This window comes from Oreochromis niloticus, linkage group LG1, assembly GCF_001858045.2.
Source record: "Oreochromis niloticus isolate F11D_XX linkage group LG1, O_niloticus_UMD_NMBU, whole genome shotgun sequence".
Taxonomy (NCBI): Eukaryota; Metazoa; Chordata; class Actinopteri; order Cichliformes; family Cichlidae; genus Oreochromis; species Oreochromis niloticus.
In genome coordinates this window covers 25043885-25066281 of record NC_031965.2, presented here as the reverse complement: position 1 = coordinate 25066281, position 22397 = coordinate 25043885, and the positions used below count along the sequence as shown (strand labels likewise).

General features: G+C 39.9%; 2 protein-coding genes and 1 long non-coding RNA gene across 6 annotated transcripts; all 3 read left to right on the top strand.

The window, feature by feature from the left end:
- The first annotated feature begins 558 nt into the window (after positions 1 to 558).
- On the top strand, positions 559 to 3547 carry LOC106098011 (transposable element Tc1 transposase). 4 transcript variants are annotated; one of them, XR_002062238.2, is made up of 3 exons: positions 559 to 783; positions 1786 to 1878; positions 2102 to 3547. It is a non-coding gene; the product is annotated as a transposable element Tc1 transposase (long non-coding RNA). The 4 variants fall into 4 exon arrangements; XR_001224092.3 differs by having other exon boundaries at positions 559 to 850; XR_002062237.2 differs by having other exon boundaries at positions 559 to 861.
- Positions 3548 to 7691: 4144 nt separating this feature from the next.
- On the top strand, positions 7692 to 14968 carry LOC102081219 (ATP-dependent RNA helicase SUPV3L1, mitochondrial). The gene is made up of 16 exons (XM_019359339.2): positions 7692 to 8140; positions 8362 to 8439; positions 8974 to 9081; positions 9174 to 9288; positions 9382 to 9550; positions 9701 to 9812; positions 10173 to 10250; positions 10342 to 10433; positions 10547 to 10727; positions 11483 to 11576; positions 11729 to 11848; positions 11947 to 12046; positions 12138 to 12218; positions 13012 to 13188; positions 13671 to 13819; positions 13979 to 14968. Exons 1-16 carry the CDS (start codon positions 7861 to 7863, stop codon positions 14397 to 14399), a joined length of 2355 nt encoding a protein of 784 aa, XP_019214884.1. The 5' UTR covers positions 7692 to 7860; the 3' UTR covers positions 14400 to 14968.
- Positions 14969 to 15167: 199 nt separating this feature from the next.
- On the top strand, positions 15168 to 21563 carry LOC109202912 (putative hexokinase HKDC1). Its single transcript, XM_025906847.1, has 8 exons — positions 15168 to 15700; positions 16954 to 17116; positions 17244 to 17401; positions 17500 to 17622; positions 17758 to 17853; positions 18031 to 18130; positions 18815 to 18998; positions 21371 to 21563. The coding sequence occupies exons 1-8, from the start codon at positions 15638 to 15640 to the stop codon at positions 21528 to 21530; spliced, it is 1047 nt and encodes a 348-aa protein (XP_025762632.1). The 5' UTR covers positions 15168 to 15637; the 3' UTR covers positions 21531 to 21563.
- The last annotated feature ends 834 nt before the right edge of the window (positions 21564 to 22397 follow it).

The window sequence follows — 22397 nt, the reverse complement described above, 5'->3', positions numbered from 1 at the left end:
TATGTACAGGATCAATCAGTAGCTTTTACACTGATCAAAATACTAGGTTACTGTCAATGTAATTGCTCAGAAGTAGTCCCGGCACGGTTAAAACCGCTAAAAGTAATTCTGTTAAATACTATTAAACAAGTAATGGATTCAGTTTTAAATTACTTTAACCCAGTGCATTTCTGCAGAGAGATGATACCTGAGTTCATCTGACAGGCCTGTGGGGCCACATCTGATTGAAAAAAGGATGGGATGGTTGAGAACATAAGAAAATAAAGCTCCAAAAAAATCAAAGTCATGCTGTGGGCTGTCTTTGTGATCAGTTTAGTGTAATAATAAGTTCTTCAATTCTGTCTGCAGGTCGGTTGATAATGGATAAAAGTATACTTAATTCAGTTTTTTCCCCCGATTTGTAGAAGTGAAGATGTAGGAAATTGCTATTTTTTTCCCCAAATACCATAAAACAAAATGAATATTCTTTTAGGCTTCCGTCTTTGGAGAAATTGATGCATAAAACTCGTTGGAAAAACATTTTTCTTAATAAATTTAACTCTATGGATATGGAAGCAACAACAACAACCGTTGTTTACTCGGTTGAGAATAGGACATACAGGTTAAAACTATACCCTGCACTGAAGAGGGAAACACCCAACAGGTCCACCATCCACTCATATAGGTGGCGGTAATGCACTTGTAAGTGTGGTTTGCCAACCACCATTAACCTCCAACGAAGAAGAAGCTAGAGCAGGGATGCTTCAGCGTTTACTTACCATAACGACGGCAGTTCAAACGGAGGTGAGGTGGTCTGCCGTAAACTGGACTAACCGATAGAAGGACCTGAGGCGTCGTTGCACTTTTTTGGGTGAATTAAATGTGTGTGTGTACTCTAATCAGTAATAAACGCCTTTAGCTAGCTAAGAAGAGAAGTTGGGAGAAAGCTGTTGTTCGGTAGTTAATCTGTGCACATGAATGAATTTACCCTGACTACTGAAATCACTCTTGTGCCTGCTGTAGTCCAGACATTAGCTCTATTGCTTTGTTTGTTCAAACCGGCTGCAGGTAGATGAAGATGAGGCACTGAACCGGTTTATATGAGAAACACGGAAAAGTCTTTGGGCCTTTACTGGCGGATGGAGAAGGATCGATGCAAAATATCGATGGTATTGGTGCTAGTATTGGTATCGAATCGATACTAATGCAATGGATACTTTGTTTCTGTTAAGTTCAGTATGTAGCCCACAGAACAGTGTTTAAAGCAGAAATCTTTTTGGAAATGGAAAAATATACATCTGACATGCACTATGCAAATGTCTGAACTTTTTGTGTTGATTGTCTCTTTTATTTACAGCATATATCCCATTTTATCAACAGTCACGTTTATATTCCAAGTCTTCAAAAAACCCTGTTGTATTAAGTCATTATTGTGCAAAGTAAAAATTACAGCAATTTAGTGGTTTTAAAAAAGGGGTTCGGAATTTGAAAATCAATGATGATTTAGCTCATAAATCATTATACATTGTTCTCCCCTGCATAAGTTGCATTTATAGGCTAAAAACATATCTGTATTGGTATCAGCAATACTGACCCTGTATTACTTGGTATCAGATCAATACCAAAATTTCCAATACTGCACACCACTACTGCTCAGTCACAAACCAGTGTTACCCTTAGTTCTGCAGACTCCCTGCGGCCTTTGAGAGAAATAATATGAATCATTAATATATATTGTTCAATGCTAAAGCAACAGCTCAAACATAGTCATAAAACTGACCAACACCAACCATATGTTTCTTTCAGTTTTCCTGCAGATGACCCTGATGCAGCAACACAACTAAACCAGGATTGGAAACCTGTCCCATCATCTCATCTTTGTAAATCTCCAACTCGAAGGTGAAGTATTATACTTGATAATCTGTTCATATTTATAGAGATTTGTCTTTTTTGACAAACAGTTCACATGTTAGCTGTCAGCAAAACTGTAGACTGAAAAAAATGTAAGATCAGAACTTCTGAACCTGAAGTGTGCGAGGACTGGGAAGGATCAGACTTCATTTCAGCTTTGAGGAATAAACTTCACATTTGATTGATGATTCTTTTCTGTTTGTGATTACAGGCGCTGCCCTCAAATTCAGACTTCAGCACGATCCAGTGACAGCGGACAAATCTTCCCATATTTTAACCGTTAATGCTGAATACACTCATTTAATATTGTAGTGAATTTGCTGTAAATCCAAAATTAACTGATAAAAAAGGACAAAAGCTGTTTCAATGAGAAAGTTAAAGACCAAAAAAAAAAAAGAATCAAGCATCTAGGCTTGCAGACTGCTTCTACAAACATTTGTAAGGAATGGGTCGCTCTCAGGAGCTCAGTGAATTCCAGCGTGGTACCGTGATAGGATGCCATCTGTCCAGCAGGTCTAGTCGTGAAATTTCCTCGCTACTAAATATTCCACAGTCAACTGTTAGTAGTATTATAACAAAGTGGAAGCGATTGGGAACGACAGCAACTCAGCCACGAAGTGGGAGGCCACGTAAAATCACAAAACGAGGGAAGCGGATGCTGAAGCACATACTGCGCAGAGGTAGCCAACTTTCTGCAGAGTCAATTGCTACAGACCTCCAAACCGCATGTGGCCTTCAGATCAGCTCAAGAACAGTGCGTAGAGAGCTTCATGGAATGGGTTTCTATGGCCGTGCAGCTGCACCCAAGCCTTACATCACCAACCGTAATGCAAAGCGCCGGATGCAGTGGTGTAAAGCACACCGCCACTGGACTCTAGAGCAGTGGAAACGTATTCTCTGGAGTGGTGAATCATGCTTCTCTGTCTGGCAATCTGATGGACAAGTCTGGGTTTGGCGGTTGCCAGGAGAACAGTACTTGTCTGACTGTATTGTACCCAGTGTGAAGTTTGGTGGAGGGGGAGTTATGGTGTGGGGTTGTTTTTCAGGAGTTGGGCTTGGCCCCTTAGTTCCAGTGAAAGAAACTCTTAATGCTTCAGCATACCAAGACATTTTGGACAATTTTATGCTCCCAACTTTGTGGGAACAGTTTGGGGATAGCCCATTCCTGCTCCAACATGACTGCACCCCAGTGCACAAATCAAGGTCCATAAAGACATGGATGAATGAGTTTGGTGTAGAAGAACTTGACTGGCCTGCACAGAGCCCTGACCTCAACCCAATAGAACACCTGTGGGATGAGTTAGAGCGGAGACTGCGAGCCAGGCCGACATCAGTGTCTGACCTCACAAATGCACTTCTGGAAGAATGGTCAGAAATTCCCTTAAACACACTCCTAAACTTTGTGGAAAGCCTTCCCAGAAGAATTGAAGCTGTTATAGCTGCAAAGGGTGGGCCAACTTCATATTAAACCCAATGGATTAAGAATGGGATGGGACTCAAGTTCATATGTGTGTGAAGGCAAATAGCTTTGGCAATAATAGTGTACAGGGAGTGCAGAATTATTAGGCAAGTTGTATTTTTGAGGAATAATTTTATTATTGAACAACAACCATGTTCACAATGAACCCAAAAAACTCATTAATATCAAAGCTGAATGTTTTTGGAAGTAGTTTTTAGTTTTAGCTATTTTAGGGGGATATCTGTGTGTGCAGGTGACTATTACTGTGCATAATTATTAGGCAACTTAACAAAAACCAAATATATACCCATTTCAATTATTTATTTTTACCAGTGAAACCAATATAACATCTCCACATTCACAAATATACATTTCTGACATTCAAAAACAAAACAAAAACAAATCAGCAACCAATATAGCCACCTTTCTTTGCAAGGACACTCAAAAGCCTGCCATCCATGGATTCTGTCAGTGTTTTGATCTGTTCACCATCAACATTGCGTGCAGCAGCAACCACAGCCTCCCAGACACTGTTCAGAGAGGTGTACTGTTTTCCCTCCTTGTAAATCTCACATTTGATGATGGACCACAGGTTCTCAATGGGGTTCAGATCAGGTGAACAAGGAGGCCATGTCATTAGTTTTTCTTCTTTTATACCCTTTCTTGCCAGCCACGCTGTGGAGTACTTGGACGCGTGTGATGGAGCATTGTCCTGCATGAAAATCATGTTTTTCTTGAAGGATGCAGACTTCTTCCTGTACCACTGCTTGAAGAAGGTGTCTTCCAGAAACTGGCAGTAGGACTGGGAGTTGAGCTTGACTCCATCCTCAACCCGAAAAGGCCCCACAAGCTCATCTTTGATGATACCAGCCCAAACCAGTACTCCACCTCCACCTTGCTGGCGTCTGAGTCGGACTGGAGCTCTCTGCCCTTTACCAATCCAGCCACGGGCCCATCCATCTGGCCCATCAAGACTCACTCTCATTTCATCAGTCCATAAAACCTTAGAAAAATCAGTCTCGAGATATTTCTTGGCCCAGTCTTGACGTTTCAGCTTGTGTGTCTTGTTCAGTGGTGGTCGTCTTTCAGCCTTTCTTACCTTGGCCATGTCTCTGAGTATTGCACACCTTGTGCTTTTGGGCACTCCAGTGATGTTGCAGCTCTGAAATATGGCCAAACTGGTGGCAAGTGGCATCTTGGCAAGTGGCATCTTGGCAGCTGCACGCTTGACTTTTCTCAGTTCATGGGCAGTTATTTTGCGCCTTGGTTTTTCCACACGCTTCTTGCGACCCTGTTGACTATTTTGAATGAAACGCTTGATTGTTCGATGATCACGCTTCAGAAGCTTTGCAATTTTAAGACTGCTGCATCCCTCTGCAAGATATCTCACTATTTTTGACTTTTCTGAGCCTGTCAAGTCCTTCTTTTGACCCATTTTGCCAAAGGAAAGGAAGTTGCCTAATAATTATGCACACCTGATATAGGGTGTTGATGTCATTAGACCACACCCCTTCTCATTACAGAGATGCACATCACCTAATATGCTTAATTGGTAGTAGGCTTTCGAGCCTATACAGCTTGGAGTAAGACAACATGCATGAAGAGGATGATGTGGACAAAATACTCATTTGCCTAATAATTCTGCACTCCCTGTATATAGCCTTATCTTTGACCATTTACACGCTGCTGTTTACATTCAGGAGCATAAACCGTAACTGAATTTGGTGTATAAGAAAGCTGTTGATCACAGACAGCTTCTGCTTTTAACACTGAAATGTAGTCCCCTTCATGAAAACAAAATGATATTTTTCTCTGACAACATTAAATAAAATCTGATAGATGGTCTTCACTTGTATGTTAAACTAAAAACTTTAATGTGGAACAGTGATTTGTAATAGTGTGTTTTATTTGGCATAAGGTAATCAAGAGACAGTAATATACATTTTAATTATATAATTTTCTACAGGACTGAATATAGCATCATTATGTAGAAGTCCAGAGCTTCTGTGCTTTATCTGGGGATCATGTGAAGTGTTTGTAACATCAGGGAGGGGCAGCCAACTGCTGCAACCAGTTGGGGGTCATGGGGAAAGAGAGAGGACTGAAGAAACACTGTGAAAGTAGTATCAGAGATGAATAATTACTAATGATTAAATGCAGAGTGGTATATAAGCGCATCATGAGTGAAAAAGGTGAGTGAAGAAGAAAGACTCAATGCAAGCCCCAAGCAGCCTAGGCCTAATGCAGTGTGTGTGATTTCAAATCAGTTGTGTTTTTACAGTATGTCAATGAAAAAATAACTGCAAATTCAGACGCGTGAGGTTGTGCTGAAAAGAATGATACCAAGCAAGGCAAGGTAAAAAAGCAAAGAACAAAAATAAACAAAACAATCAAAAGTAGCCAATTATATTTTGGACCTCAGAATATTAATCCAACAAATCATGAAAAACTGGGTTAAAACTTTTTAAATTTTCTACTTATTGGGTACATATTTATTTATTATACAAGCTATACATTACATAATATTAAAATTCACATGTTTATGTAACTGAAATGTTTAGCTATGTGGGCTACATGAATTAATAAAAAAGTTATAGACAATATTTATATGAAACGTGTATACTTACTGCATTTTAATCTTTTTAACCATATGTAACACCTGCATATGTGTTTAAAAAAAAGGCTTTGATTTTGCCACCCATGTTTAGTAAATTATTTTCATAACTAGAAATGCAAATATAAATGATACATTTTTTAAACTTATACACAGATTTTGTAAACAATGAAGTTAAAAATACTACTTAACCAAAATGAGAGAACAATCAGGTGTCACAATAAGATGCCCCACAAATTATTTGTGCCAGTAAAAAAACAACAACAATTGTCCACCACAAGACAAAGAAGAACATCACAGGGAGAAACCCTGCAGGCCTGACAGCAGGAGGTGTATCACTCCTGTTTTTCACCTGGAGACAGTGTTCACATTGCATTCTGCCTATGTGACATTCATTAGTGCCCTCACTGACACACAAAACAAAACGACTACACAACACACTAACTACACATAAATGACTCCGCGATTCCTCACAATGTCACTGTAGGTCAAGACAATGCCATTCAGCGTAAGGATCTGGTTAGATACTAAGACAACTGGGTCAAGTGATGACTTTTTAACTAATGGTTTAATAACTGCCACCTTAAAGGCCTGTGGTAAAGGCTGAATGTAATGATACATCTGTGAGATGATTATGAATATTTTTTTCTCTAATGGTTAAATTTTGTTTGTGAAGAAACTCATGAAGTCAATACTAGTTAAGGTTAAAGGAATGCTTGTTTCAACAGAGCTCTGTGACTGTATTGGCACACTGTATTGAAGAAAGTAACAGTAGAGACAATATATTGTTGCATTTGGTTACAGCAAAAAGACATCTACTATAATAAAATGTCTTTCTGCTGTGTAATCCATTAATGTAAATTTAAATGATATTAAGAAATTATCAGACAAAATAGGGTTTTCAAGGAATTCTATTAAATATTCAGTTTCCATGTCATATGTCAGAACAAGCTCCAGACTCCAATAGGTGGGCTCTTATACATTTTGCGAGAATCCAAATAAATCTAATACTAGATTAAATGCTGTATTGAGTCTGTCATTTTTGGCATCTATATGGATAAATTCGTCCACTGTAATTATTTTACCTAAGTACTAAAGAGGGAGTGAGAAGCAGAAAATCTTAGTAAAGGCCAGGTGGGGAATAGATAACAACAAATAAAATTGGTTATCAGTGTTTCCAGTTAGAGAGGACAAGGCTAAGAGTAAGACATTCACAAGAATTAAAATCGTCTGGGTCTATGGTTGATTTAGAAAAAAAAAAAAAAGGCTGGAGTGAAAACTTGCTGCACTCCCCCCTCCCCCCCAGCCCGTGGTTCTAGGATTCTGCCAATTAATCTAACTCTAACCCTTGATTCATTAAAATTAGCATAATCATCCTGCTGTAACCAACTTTCTGTAAGGCAGAGCAAACCAATATGTCGATCAATAATTAAATCATGTACTAACAGGAACTTAGAAGAGAGAGTTTAACCATCCACATTTAACGGTTTTACTATTCTGGTGGGAGGGAGGGAGTTCGATGTAGCGACTTCACCCCAAACCACTACTGCGCAGGCTCTAACTCCAAATATGTAACATACTATTCCCCATAAACTGTTGATTTATTTGTTGGTTTTAGTACAGTATGAGGAAGTGACACCATGTCGTCCATCTATTATACAATCATTAATCTCGACACCAATTTATTTTATTTTTTTTTCTTTTTATTCAGGCACATATGTGGGGACCTATATACGGACTGGTCCTGCAGCACGTTGTGTTACCAGCAGGTCAGGAAGAGGAGTGTGTTGACCGTCCTCTGTTGCTGTGTGAGCCATTTATTCACACTTACCTGACCGTATGGAGTGAGCCTGGCAAGCTTTTTGTGTAGTCCTTGAGGATCTCACCCACAGCCGACATGTCGGTGAACCGCTGCGTTTGTTTCGTTTCTCGGCTTCAGCGTCACTTTAACTCCCGGACTGCTCGCATCACCACCAGCAGCTGTCATGTGTCCTCTGGGTCTAGTTTGTTACAGGGACAGCATCGACCCGGTACAGTGGTCTGGAGCAGGGATGTTTCGTCTAACAGCTCCTCTCCGAAACCTCCGGACACCTCGTTGTTTGTCCCCGTCTCCCTGAAGGCAGACGCCTCGGCAGACGGCGGTGTGGGAATAGAGCTCACCCAGCCGCTGGATAAAAGTGAGTAAACGAAAGCTAAGTAGGTCAGTTAAACTACTCTGGACGGAATAATGTAAAAGATAATACCGGGTGTTGTTTTTAGTTTTTTTTTTTTTTTTTTAATAAAATATAATGAAAGCGTATACTTGTTCTATTGCTTGCGAATGATTATAAAGGTGGAGGTGATTTTTCTCAGATGATGCAACATCTTCTTGTCTCTGCTGCTTGTGTCTGTGATTCAGATGAGCTGCTGAAGGTTCTGAATCGGTTTTACAAAAGGAAAGAGATGCAGAAGCTGGCAGCGGACTCGGGTTTGGATGGTGAGGAACGTGTTTGTCAATTTAGCCATGGAAGGCCACAAGCCAGTGATCATATGCCAGAAAGAGATTTCCTCTGTCTAATAACCTTGTTTATATGTTGACAAATAGGTTATAGGGGCTACATGAAGGGGTTATATACAGATGTGGTCAGAACTTTACATACACTCATCAAGGTTTGAATTTATTTAGGGCCCTCTCTAATCTGCACAGGGTCAAATGTATATAGACTCACTTAAATCTTTTAAGAAGTGGTGCTGAAGGTTCTCCAATGTCTTTTAACATAACATGGCCAAGGCCTGTTATCTTCTCATTAGTTATCATGATTGACTACAACTTTTTGACTGGAACTTCACTTTGTCAGCATAAAAGAATTGATTGACAACACTTAGTGGATTAACCAATACTCATAACAATGGGAAAGTAACGGAATGAATATCTAGGAAGAGAATTGTAAATTTACACAAGCAGGGAAATTTGCACAAATTCAACACTAGATATCATTGGCTTATCTGTTTTCTCTCCATGTGCATGCAGCTCGTCTGTTCCACCAGGCCTTCATCAGCTTCAGGAAGTATATCCTAGAGATGACGTCACTCCCCGCCGACCTGCACATCATCCTCAACGACATCTGCTGTGGAGCAGGTTTGTCACTTTATGGAGTAACTGTTACAGTTGAAACTGTTTGTTCAGTGACCGTTATATTTAGAAATATTTTTCTGTATGATTTTCTTCAGGTCATATAGATGACATCTATCCATACTTCATGCGTCACGCCAAGCAGATCTTTCCCATGTTGGACTGTATGGATGACCTGAGAAAGATCTCAGACCTCAGGGTCCCGGCCAACTGGTGTGTATTTTAAACCTGACCAAATGCCACACACTTCGCATTAAAGTTAGCTTTCTGGCTTCCACTACCAAACCATATTTATGTGTTCGCCAGGTACCCCGAGGCACGTGCCATCCAGAGGAAGGTGATTTTCCACGCTGGGCCAACTAACAGTGGTAAAACCTACCATGCCATCCAACGCTACCTGGCTGCTAAGTCTGGTGTGTACTGTGGCCCCTTGAAGCTGCTGGCCCACGAGATCTTTGAGAAGAGCAACGATGCTGTACGTAACTGTGCTCCTGTGTAAACATCAAAGTCTTTTCATGTGTCCTAGTGTGTTTGTGTGTGGAGAAAGGTCACATTGTGTATGTTTTCAAGGTGTCTTATTTTCTATTAATACTGACATTAATTGCACTTTCTCTGTGTGCTTCAGGGTGTACCATGTGACCTGGTTACTGGAGAGGAGAGGACCTTTGTAGACCCAGAGGGTCGAGCAGCTGGTCATGTGGCCTGCACCATTGAGATGTGCAGCGTCACTACACCGTGTAAGTGCACCTGTGATAATCATTCTTTAAATTTTTTTTTACATACTGTTTAATATTTTAGGTACTGTTCTGATATTCTTTCTTTGACCTGAGTTTCTGTGATGTTAATAAATAATCTGTCACGGGAAACAAAAATTCCCCTTATAACCATGTATGATTAAATTATAAAGGATGGCACTCAATGAAGTTTGAAACCTTGATCTAGAAATGGATACATTTGTCTTTTAATCTGAAAAAACTGAATATATTTTTAAAAAGGAAAATGTAGAGGTTATCAATTCATATTAGGTAGTTATTGAAATTTTGTGTATGTTAACTGATTAAAAGGTAGATATTGACCTCAGTTTTTTGTCTTTATAGATGAGGTTGCTGTAATCGACGAAATTCAAATGATCCGAGATCCTTCCAGAGGATGGGCATGGACCAGAGCTCTGCTGGGTTTGTACAACATACTCAGAAACGTATTCATTTATTTATTTATTTATTTTTTAAAACCTAAATTAATTTATTATTCTGTGCATTTGTGCAGGTCTCTGTGCAGAGGAGATCCACGTGTGTGGGGAACCTGCTGCCATAGACTTTATCAAAGAGCTGATGTTCACCACTGGAGAGGAGGTGGAGGTGAGACTGTGATAGACGTGACATCTGAAAGAAAAGATTTTGGCTGATGTTTCTAACCTCGTCTTTGGAGATCCCCTTTTTCTAGTCTCATCTCAGTCTTCTTCTCTCTGCAGGTTCACAATTACCAGCGTCTAACTCCTTTCTCAATACTGGATCATGCTGTGGAGTCATTAGACAACCTGAGACCAGGAGACTGCATCGTGTGCTTTAGTAAAAATGACATCTATTCAATCAGCAGGCAGATCGAGGCCAGAGGGCAAGAATGTGCTGTAATCTATGGGAGCTTACCTCCAGGTGAGTATCTGAGGGGTTTTATATTTGTCACATGAATGCTTACACTCAACAGTCACTTCTTAAGGTACACTTTTCTGGTTCTTGGTTGAAGCCCCGTTTGTCTTCAGAACTGTCTTAATTCTTCACAAAGAATTAACCTTTTCATCAAAAGTTTCTAAGGATTTATTGGCTAAACATCCAAGATGTTAATCTCCTGTTCTGCCATATCCCAAAGGTGCTCTGTTGGATTGTGGACTGTAGAGGTTATTTGAGTACAGTCAACTCACTATCAGGTTCTAGAAACAGTTTGAGATTATTTGAGCTTTATTTTATTCTGTTGGAAGCAGCTATCAGAAGATGGGTATCCTGTGATCATAAAAGGATGGACATGGTCAGCAGCAGTACTCAGACTTTGGCAATCAAACAATGCTCAGATGGTATTAAGGGCCTAATAAAATACCCCCCACACCATAACACAACCACCAGCCTGAACAATTGTTACAAGGCAGGATGCATCCATGGTTTTGTATTGCTTACGCAAAATTCTGACCCAACCATCCGATGAATGTCCAAGCAAAACTGGTTACTCAAAAGACCAGATGACACTTTTTTAAAATGCATAACATGGGTAAATGTAACCCATTAATGAGCAGCTGAAGAAGTCTGTCCAATGAAATGGCCAGTGAGTGTATGTCTTTGTGTAGAACTGAGCCAATAAGTAGGTTTGGTTAGTTTTTAGGAGAATAATGGTTTAATGTCAAAATTTTGATTTACAGGCACCAAGCTGTCCCAGGCAAAGAAGTTTAATGACCCTGATGACCCCTGCAAGATTCTGGTTGCTACAGATGCTATAGGCATGGGCCTTAACCTGTAAGTGCAAAGCATACTTTATGAAATATTTTTAGAGCCATATCAGTGGTTGCATGCTTTCTGCCATATAGGATATTGTTCATTATCAAGCTTACATCTGTGCATTTACCTTTCTGTTTTACTTCACCCCACCACCCCTTCTCTCTCTCCAGGAGTATAAAACGCATCATCTTCAACAGTCTGGTGAAGCCTAATGTTAATGAGAAAGGGGAGAAACAGATGGAGACCATCAGCACTTCTCAGGCTCTGCAGATCGCTGGCCGTGCTGGGAGGTCAGCCTCCTTTCTGTGTGACAACAACAATGCAGACAATCCCTTTGAGCTTCTGTTAGGCCACTGTATTAAACTCCATCTTCTGCCACCTGTTGCAGGTTCTCCTCCAAGTTTAAAGAGGGAGAAGTTACAACCATGCACAGAGACGATCTCCCCGTCCTCAAAGAAATACTCAGTCACTCTGTCGATCCTATAGAGGTGATCATTTTACACACAAACACAAAACCTACGTTCTGCTTTCTTGCAGTAACACATCGATCTCATTTTATTCTCCAATTGATTGCCTCAGACTGCAGGACTCCATCCGACTGCAGAGCAGATAGAGATGTTTGCTTACCATCTGCCCGATGCAACGCTGTCCAACCTTGTTGTGAGTAGAGCCGCTCATTTAGTGATCATTGCAAGAATTGAAATGTTCATTATAGCCCTTCAAACAGCAGAATTAAAAATAAATGCATAAAAACGGGGGGGAAAGATGTTTTCCAGCTACATGTCATGGTCTTCATCAGTGAGTAGTTTACTGAGATGGGTTAAATAGTTGATAATGTGGTAAAACAAAACCTGAGCAGTCTTTAGATTGAAACAGAAGGTGGTATTTCACTGTAGAGTGAGTTTCAAGTATTTTTCAGGAGCTGTGTTTTTATTTGAGACTGTTAGCTGCTTTTTTTTCTCAACAGTTTGTGAAACCGCCTGAAAAATTCTGTATTTGGTTAAGACTTAAGATCTGAAATGCCCAAATGTAAACAAATACAACTGATTGGTCCAGCACACTGTTGCATGTATCCTTTCTCTATGCAGTCATCAGTTATAAGTGCACATTACATGAAATTATTTGATAAAAGAACATTTTCATGACAAAACTATGTTGTAATTTTGTAGCAGCATAAAAGTATGTTTACAATTTCCTGTTGTAGCAGAAATGAAATTAAATATTGTTTTGTGTTTCTGCGAGGTGCAGCATGCGTACTGAAAGAGTGAATCAAAATGAACCCTATTAGAAATGTGTTTAGGCTGTGAATGGGTACATAAAGCAAAACACACAATTTTTTATATTTCAGTTTCTTTTTTGTGTGTGTGTTTTTAGTTTTTTTTACTGTTAGACATTTTAAAGCCACGTCTTATTCAAGATAGTAAATGCTCTCGTTCTCTCGCCCCCTTCTCAGGACATATTTGTCAGCCTCTCTCAGGTGGATGGTTTGTATTTTGTCTGCAACATTGACGACTTTAAGTTTCTGGCGGACATGATTCAGCACATACCGCTTAACCTGAGGTCACGCTATGTCTTCTGCACTGCTCCCATCAACAAAAAGCAGCCTTTTGTATGTACCTCCTTCCTTAAGGTGAGTGAGTGGATGTAAACATGAGAAGGCTGCAGAGATTTAAGGTTAATGGTGGAAGGACAGGAGTGAGCAGTAGAGGGTGCTGATGAGGAGAGTAAAAATGATGAAATAAGGGTAAGGAAATTGACCCAGTGAGGCAGTGGCGTAATAACCCTCCTGTCACACCTGACTCTTTTTATGGTCTTATCAAACTGATAAAACAAGAGTAGATAAAATTGGCATGAATGCACAATCTTTGAGATCGAGGGTTAAGTTCTGCATATTTCTATTGTTCGTGTGTGCTAAGGCTCAGAGTATTTAGTTTAGAGCAATAGCGATGCACCTATAGAAGGTAATTTGGTTGTGTAAATAAAACTGTGATTGGATAATAAATACTAAAACTGTGTTCAGCACAAAGTATACGTTTAACATTCACTTTATTATTTGAGTGTGTACAGCATGTCATCTGCACTGTTGATGGATCAATCTCGTTTCTTCTCCAGTTTGCCCGTCAATTCAGTCGAGACGAACCCCTGACGTTTGACTGGGTCTGTCGCCACATCAGCTGGCCTCTGGCTCCACCCAAAAACATTAAAGACCTGGTTCACCTGGAAGCTGTCCATGACGTGTTGGATCTCTACCTCTGGTTAAGGTAGCTTTATATTTCCACCTTTGGCAAGCTGCCTCACCTGTTTTATGTCTTTTTAATATGCGATCATGATGTGTTTGTTTGTATGAACTTTTCTTTGTTGTCGCAATTTCCAGTTTTGCCATATTAATCCTCTTTATTTGTGTCTACCTGCCTCCGCAGCTACCGTTTTATGGACATGTTTCCAGATACTGCCTCAATTAGAGAAATCCAGCGGGAACTTGATGATATCATCCAGCAGGGTGTGCGAAATATCACCCGGCTCATCAGAGCCTCTGACCCAACAGTCACTGACCCACTGCAGGCGCAGAGCAACAGGCATAGCCAGACAGGAAGGGGAACTGGTAGCACTAAGTTTTTGACTGGAAGCAGAGGTCAAAGGGGACAGAGAGCCTCAGGACAGATGATGGACAGCTCTCTGGCTAGTCGTTTGGTGAGAGACGGGCTGTTGACGCCCGATTTGCTCCAGCAGCTGCAGAGGGAATGGTCTAAAGATCAGAAGCAGGACAACAGCAGTCAGAGGGCACTCGATCTGGAGCATCAGAGTAATAACAAAGGGAAAAGGAAAAAGAAGAAGAAATGAAGAACCTGTTCATTTTGCTTCAGTGAAAAACTGACATCAGCCTTACAAATCATCTGGTGGTTTGTTGATGTTTTAAGCATTTAAGACGGATGTGAGAACTCCTTCTAGCACTAAAAGTATCCCAGTAAGCGTTGAACTCCAGCTCTAAAACTAAAAAAACACCTTGTTCCTGTGCTACAGATCTAACCAAATGTTTTCTTCTAATCAACAAATGTACAAACTCACTAAAGCTGGAAAATGTTTCTAGCTCCAGTTGCTGTGTCTATGAAGGATCAAGTGTCTGGTGAGAGAATGTCCTCTTTGTGACACCAATAACTGACAGACATCATTGTCAAATGTGCTGTTTCAGCAGCATTTGTGACACCAGAAGACACTGAAGTTCATTAAATGCTTGAAGTTTTCTCAGTCGTCAAACTCTAATACGTAATTTCTATGAACATTTCTTTAACTGAGGAAAAAAGTGAGAGCTCGAACTGGGAATAGGCCTGTTATACAGATAAAATGTCATATTTTTCTCTTTTTTTGTATGCTTGAAATGATATCATAGTAAACAGTATTTTAAATGTGTTGATGTTTGTAGTGTTTTTTTGTCAATGTGATGTGCAGCTGCAAGGGGATGGAAACAAAAAGAGCCTGAAGAAGCTTTTGTAAAATGGGAGTTTTACTGCAACATAATATGAGCTGTCTGTCTCCTTTTAAAAATATATATATTCCCAAAATATACAGTGCATACATGCAGTTTGATCCATAATATTATATTTATTATTTTTTGCATTATTAATTTGTCTTACAAATTTGTCTAATGAGGCCAAGGTACATCACTTACAGTGCATCGCAGGAAAATAAAAGGTCGTCGTTTTCAATAACTTTGATCAGTAACTTTGGATTTCAAATATTTTAGAGTTTCCTAAAATCTTCGGTCCAAAGTTTAGGAAAAGTCACTCGAGCCACTATGACGAAAACACTAAGCAAGACTGTATCTGACACATTAAAGGAAATGATTGTAGAAAGGGGGTTGTGCTTGCTGTTAATCATTGAATTAGTGCAGAGGCTGGTATCTGCTCAGTGGACTCAGTAAGAGACAATGAGAGCACAAATGTAAAAAAAAAATAACACCTAGCAGAGTGGAAAGGATCGGGGGAAAACACATTTTTCTTATTTCAGCGAAGCCTGTCACGCACGCTGACAGTATCAAAGAATAGCTGGAAGACTTTTCATGGTGTTTCTTATCAGTGAAGATGTTAGCTGTTCATCTCATTTCCTTCTTTTTCTCCAAACTCCAGGAGGACCCCACAAAGAAGGTGAGTGCTACACACACAAACACAACACTGTTTCAAACAGTGCATATAATTACATTACACCCCTTGTAATGAGGGGGTTTGAAGCTCTACATTTATTTAAGTCTTCTCAATTATGAATGTGTAAGCTGCTAATGCACTGGATTTATGCTCTTAATTGGAAATCATCTTTTATATGCAACTCTACTTGCCACATTTATCATCAAAGATATATTTGCCACCAATGATAAACTTACTGTTCTAATGTGTAGTTTCTTGATTTACTTCTTAGGCAGTTCTATCAGGATTTATCCAGATTGAGAAAGTGATTAAAAGAAGGACAAATCTCTGATGATTGCTTTGAGGATTTGCAGAAATGCACGTGACTAAAATTAAGTCAACGAAACATGGCAGAAGTCAGTACAGTAATATAAATGATCAAGGTGAAATGTGGGATCATTAGTCACTGCGTCACCATTTATCTTTATCTGAACAATCATTAACAATTTTCCCTGGCAGCGTCGCTGCTCCTCTTAGTCCACATTGGATCGCACATTCTCACCCGGGACAAAGTATGGACACTCCTGCAATCACACTGTACTCGCTCACGCTACACTCACACTCTGGCTCTTATATCATAAAACCTTAGGGTGTTGTCCTATGAGCACATGCTCCACGGCGACGGTTCAGCTGTGAATACAGCACACGGGGTGTGGCTGATGATCTTCAGCTTTTTTGTTTTATACTACTTCCTAACTCATTTACAGAGACAGTTTGGCATGTTGAGTTACTGTTACCACAAAATCACTTGAAATATTTTTGCTCAACCTATCACTTGCAGTTTTCTGGTTCAAGCAATCAGTGAGTTTCAAATTCACATTAATAAACCCAAAATTCAAAACATATGTGAAAAGACATCACAGATAAATGAAAAAATCCTTCATATCTGAAATACAAGAAAAAAGTTGTTTTTTTAAAAACTTTTTCTCTGTTGATCAGATGTTCAGATCAATTCTGGTGAATTTTGATATGTAATATTCTAAAACTGTGATGAGGCATGTAACAGTAACAGAGGACATAAAAAGAAAACTAACTGAATGAGAGAAGCAAAAGTAGTCTAACACCTAATAAGAAAGTCCACAAAATACAAATGAGAGAGAGAAATATAAATTTTTCTCTCTTTCATCCCTTCTCATTCAAGTCCTGTCGGTGAAAATACAGCGGTACATCTCACTTTGTTTTGCACTCTGTGTCTTCTGTGTCTCTTTCTTTTTCAGGTCGACAGGTTTCTGCATGCAATGCGCCTCCATGACGACCAGTTAATTGATATCTCAGCTCGTTTCCAGGCTGAAATGAAGAAGGGGCTCTCAGCTGAAAGTTCGGCCGCCGCAGCTGTAAAAATGCTGCCGACACATGTCCGCTCCACTCCTGATGGCTCAGGTTACTCATGTTAATGGTTAATTTTATTAGGGCTGCTGAGCAGATCTTTAAAAAAAGAAGACTGCCATTGTTTAGAAGTAAAAGCAAGAGATTAAAGATCTTCCTTCTCTTTCAATCACTCTTGCAGAGAAGGGACAGTTTCTGGCACTGGATCTTGGAGGCTCCAAGTTTAAGGTGCTCCAGGTTAAGGTGAGAGAGGGGATGGGGGTCAGGAAGGGAGGAGTGGAGATGGAGGAGAAGATCTACCCTATATCAAAGGAGCTGCTCAATGGGAGAGCACCAGAGGTAAGAATAAAAAGATCTGAAATTAGATTTGAGGAGAACTCAACAAGCAAGAAGAAGAGATTTGAACTTTTCCCTCGTCATTGTCTTTGTCTTTGTAGTTATTTGACCATGTGTCAGAATCTCTGAAGGACTTTCTTCGTGTAAAGAACATCAGTCTGGAGAAGAAACATCCTCTGGCATTCACTTTTTCTTTCCCCTGCGAACAGACCCGCTTGGATAAGGTATGACTCTCTACATCCAGACATCCGGTTTTCATGAGCTGTACCTGTAGTGTGTTATACTCCACGTGCTGACATCTGTCTGTCTTTTTAGATTTAGATCCCATAATCCTTCGAACCCCTTCTTTCCTCTTGCAGGGATTACTGTTGAGCTGGAGTAAGAACTGCCGGGCTCGAGGCCTTCAGGGGAAAGATGTGGTCCAGGCTCTCAGAGAGGCTATTGACAGAACTGGGGTGGGTTGCCAGTGTTTGCTTCCATAATTTACCCATAAACTATCTGCAGAAACCGAGACATGACGAGAAATATAACGTAAGATGAAGTGGAAAAATAAAGAGTTCAACCCATCTGATACCCACTATGTAAACTGAACAGTATAACCTGGTTTATCTCTTTAATAACTCCCTCTGCAGGGAATGGACATAGAAGTGTTAGCGATGGTTAATGATACTGTGGCGACAATGATGACCTGTGGTTTTGATGATCAGTACTGTGATGTAGGACTCATCATTGGTAAGTAGATTCACATAATTCAAACTAGTCTCTTGTGTCCTTTTACAGAAACTATTGTTTTGTATGAGTGTGACATGTACATGAGTAGCCATCACTCTAAACTACTTTTATAGTTCATTTGAATAAGCATAAAGTTATCCAGTGTTCAGTAAAACAAAGCAAATGTTCTGCATTAAAACTACAAAAAACGTGAAACTAAAATTCTGTACTATAAATTGGGGTTTATTCTGGTTTCTTTTTTATCTAGTGAGCCTTTGGGGCTCTTAAGATTGATGCATAATTATCTAAACATAGCTAATAGATATTATCTAATCATAGATAACTGCATATTAGTGACAGGAAATAGCGCTGACTGTAAATGTAGAAGGCATTAATAACTCTGATTCTGCAAATCTGCTCCAAACTTTGTATTTTAATTTTTGCAAAACACATGTTTAAATATTTTTAGATCAATTCTTATTCATGTTTTTTGTGCAAACAAGTGGAAACAATATTTTGCAAAAGAAGAGAAAGCACACTTACCCATAGTCATCTTGCTCCCTCTGCTGGTTTGCTGTGCATGTGTGGATATTGAATTAGATAGCAGTGTGAAGTGTAGACATATAGAGCCATTAACGTATCCCGTTTATTGTAATAATCTTAATGGAGTAAGTCTATGTATCCTGTGTGTTTGGGTGCTTACAGGCACAGGCACCAACGCGTGTTACATGGAGGAGCTGCGTCATGTTGACCTGGTGGAGGGAGACGAGGGCAGGATGTGTGTGAACACTGAGTGGGGAGGCTTTGGGGACAATGGGGCCCTGAATGATTACATAACAGAGTTTGACCAGGATGTTGATGCAACCTCTATCAATCCTGGAAAACAAATGTAAAGAAAGCAGCTTTGTCTTTTCTTTTTATATAAAATAGACTGTCCATTAAGACATCTTTCATTTATTTATGTTTTTCAAGGATAAATTTGAAATAGGTGCAATTTTCTTAGGGAAGTTTTCTTGTAATTTCTTAGAGTAAGGCAGAGGTTCCCAAAGTGTGGGGCCCGCCCCCTAGGGGGGGCGCAGAGCCATTGCAGGGGGAGCGCTGTATGAAAAGAAAAAGAAAAAAAAAGAGCGCTTGGACACTGTGGACAGGTTTTTGACGGAGCTCCCACATAAACGCAAAGCAGGAGATGAAGCATCGCCAAATATGTTTCCAAACCAACTTCCTTCCAAGCCAAAGACTAGAAAATATGGTGAAGCATATCTTCCCTTTGGCTTCACCTGCACAAGTTCCAAGGTAGGTCTCCCCTGCAAAATTAGTTTCCCTGCGTCGGGAGCACGCTGGGCTCTCCAAATCACGTACAAACAGTATCCCACATTCTTGATTTTTAGTTCACAAACACTTCTTGTAATAACTAACTACTCCTGACATTTTGGACATGTTAGCTCTTTATGCAGTAAAGTTACAGTGGGATACAAATAATATCAGGCTGATCCTGCCGTAATTTGTTCCCCGGTTCAAATCACGGACAAACAGCATCCCACAGCTGTTTATGTGTTTAAACCCATTTTGCACAGAGAGGCATTTTTTGAAAAATGTATTGACAGCAATATTGAATATTATTAGACAGAAAAAAAAACAACTACACGTAAAATAATTACACCATGACGCCTCTGCCTTTCTAAATGGAGGGACAGTAACTGCGTGTGTATATGTAAGCGTGTAAAACCTGCAGATAGTCAGATTAACAGCAACAGTATTTTGTCTCTATCTGCCATTCTGCAATTCATCTCATGTAAACAATAACGTGGCGCACAGCGTGAGGTGAAAAGAGGCACATACCTTTGACGTTGCGTTACGAACTCTGTAATCCTCGTCCACACGTAAACGCAAAAAAGGAGTTTTAAATAATCTCCGTTTTCGGTGAATCGCAACGCCGTTTACGTGTTGACGAAAGGCCCAAACGCATAGAAACAGCTGAGTTTTCAAAAATACCCGTGTAGGTGTGGACGCAGCGTAAAAGAGTTAGTAGTGTATTTTATTACTACCTGTAATTTATTGCCGTTTACTTGTATTTGCTTAATTGTTTACTAAATGTTTGAGGTGTGAAATAAACCGCAATGGAGTTTGTAAACAAAATATGGGTGTGTGTGTTTGGAGGATGTGTTTGTGCGGTGGGGGGGGGCGAACATTTTTCTTGTAAAAAAGGGGGGCCTGGCAAAAAAAGTTTGGGAACCACTGGAGTAAGGAATAGTTCTCCAGGCTTCTTGAAGGACTTTCAAAACTTTTCTTTGGATGTTGGCTGCCTTTTGTTCTGCCAAGAAGATCACACACTGCTTCAATAATGTTAAGGTCTAGGTTCTGAGGAGGCCAGTCCATGACTGATACTGTTCCAACTGGGAGTGTGTTTGGGATCATTATCATGCTGATAGTCAGACAGATGCCAATCAGAATTTTTCCAGATGGTATTGTGTGGTGTCAAAAATCTGATCTGATGATATTTTTCTGTATTCATAATCCTCAACGCCACTTGCTGAAATGCAATCCCAAACAATGACAGACACCACCGTGTTTTACAGATGGCTATAGACACACACTGTTGTACCTCTCTTCTGATCATCTCCGTACATCTTCACAATTAAACCAAAACTTTCAGATTTGGATTACTCACTCCATAAAACCTGTTGCCACTAAATTTCACTCCAGTTTTTGTGTATTTTGCCATATGTGACTCTTGGATAATGTTCTTCTGATGTAGATTTAGCACTGATGCTTTTTTTTGTCCTCCACTTGTCCAGTTTCCACAGTTTTCTTAAGGACACACTGCACATCATAGTGAGACATGCCAGCTTTTCAGTTCTAGCTGTTTGGGCCTCAGCTTCTTGGTTCAATATTACCATTTTATGCTTGTCAAACTGTGGTATTTTGGGGATTTTTCATAAATTCAACTAATGAAATGGGAACAAACGATGTGTTTTTTGTGACAGGCTAACAAACAGCTCAATATAAAATTGGTTACAAAGCGCTGGTTAGGTGTCTTTTTAATGCTTGAACAATTCATTGGCCAGTATTGGTTTACCAAACTGAAAAAAAAAAAACATTAATTGAAAAAGTGTCTGCTACAAGGACGGGACTAAAAAGTGAAAAAGCAACCAATGTCTAAAGAAAAACTCTGAAGAGCTTTCAGAAATAGGTGGCTTAAGATGTTTGCTCAGTACTGTAGAACTCTGTATAAACCTTTGATCCTTTTCTGGTCTATTGTAGCTTTGAGAAGATGGTCAGTGGGATGTATCTGGGTGAACTAGTGAGGCTGGTTGTATTAAAGATGACTAAACTGGGACAGCTGTTTGATGGACTCGTGTCTGATGCCCTGATGACCAAAGGGAAGATAACCACAGCACACGTGGCAGCCATGGAGGAGTAAGTTGTCTTTATCTCTCTGGGTCACATGGCGTCTGTCCAAAAACAGCATGATGCCATAGATATTCATTTGTCTCAGGTACAAAAATGGTCTGAAGAACACCAGAGATATTCTCGTGGAGCTTGGTTTGAACCCATCACAAGATGACTGCATTGCTGTTCAACACGTCAGCACCATCGTGTCCTTCAGGTCCTCCAATCTGGTGGCCGCAGGGCTGGCTGCCATCTTAACCCGAATCAAGCAAAACCGGCATTTGAGGGCATTGAGGATCACTGTGGGAGTGGACGGAACGGTGTACAAGACACATCCGCAGTAAGTCAGTGTGGAAATCACTCAAACCCATATTAATTTACAACTATTGAGATTAATAAATATGTAACATAAAACACAAAAAGATCCAGTACTATCAACAGTCCTCTTCCTTTCTAACTATGACTAATGGCTGCTGTAAAAAGTTTCTGATATTTTTTTAAAATCCAAAATAAATAAAAGTTTGAAGCAAAATCAATTAAACTTCACTGACAAAGAGCCTTGAGAAGAAACTAGGGTTAAGCAATGGATTAAATAAATGACCAGAGACATAAGCTATTAAATGTGTCACGGCGAGTGAGAGGAGCCGTGTGGAAAATAAAGGAGGATCCAAACGCAGGCACTTGTACAGGTGAGAGGGTGGTTTATTAAACACAAAAATGGACAAAACAGCAAACGGAGAACTGAACTATACTGGGTTAACTAAACTACGGAGCCTGAACAAGAGCACAAACCTGAACACGAATAACAGCGAGCAGAAGACGGAAAGAAGGTTGACGGCAGGGAAACACACAGAATGAAGCAGAGTGGATACACAGACGGACCAGCAACTACAAACAC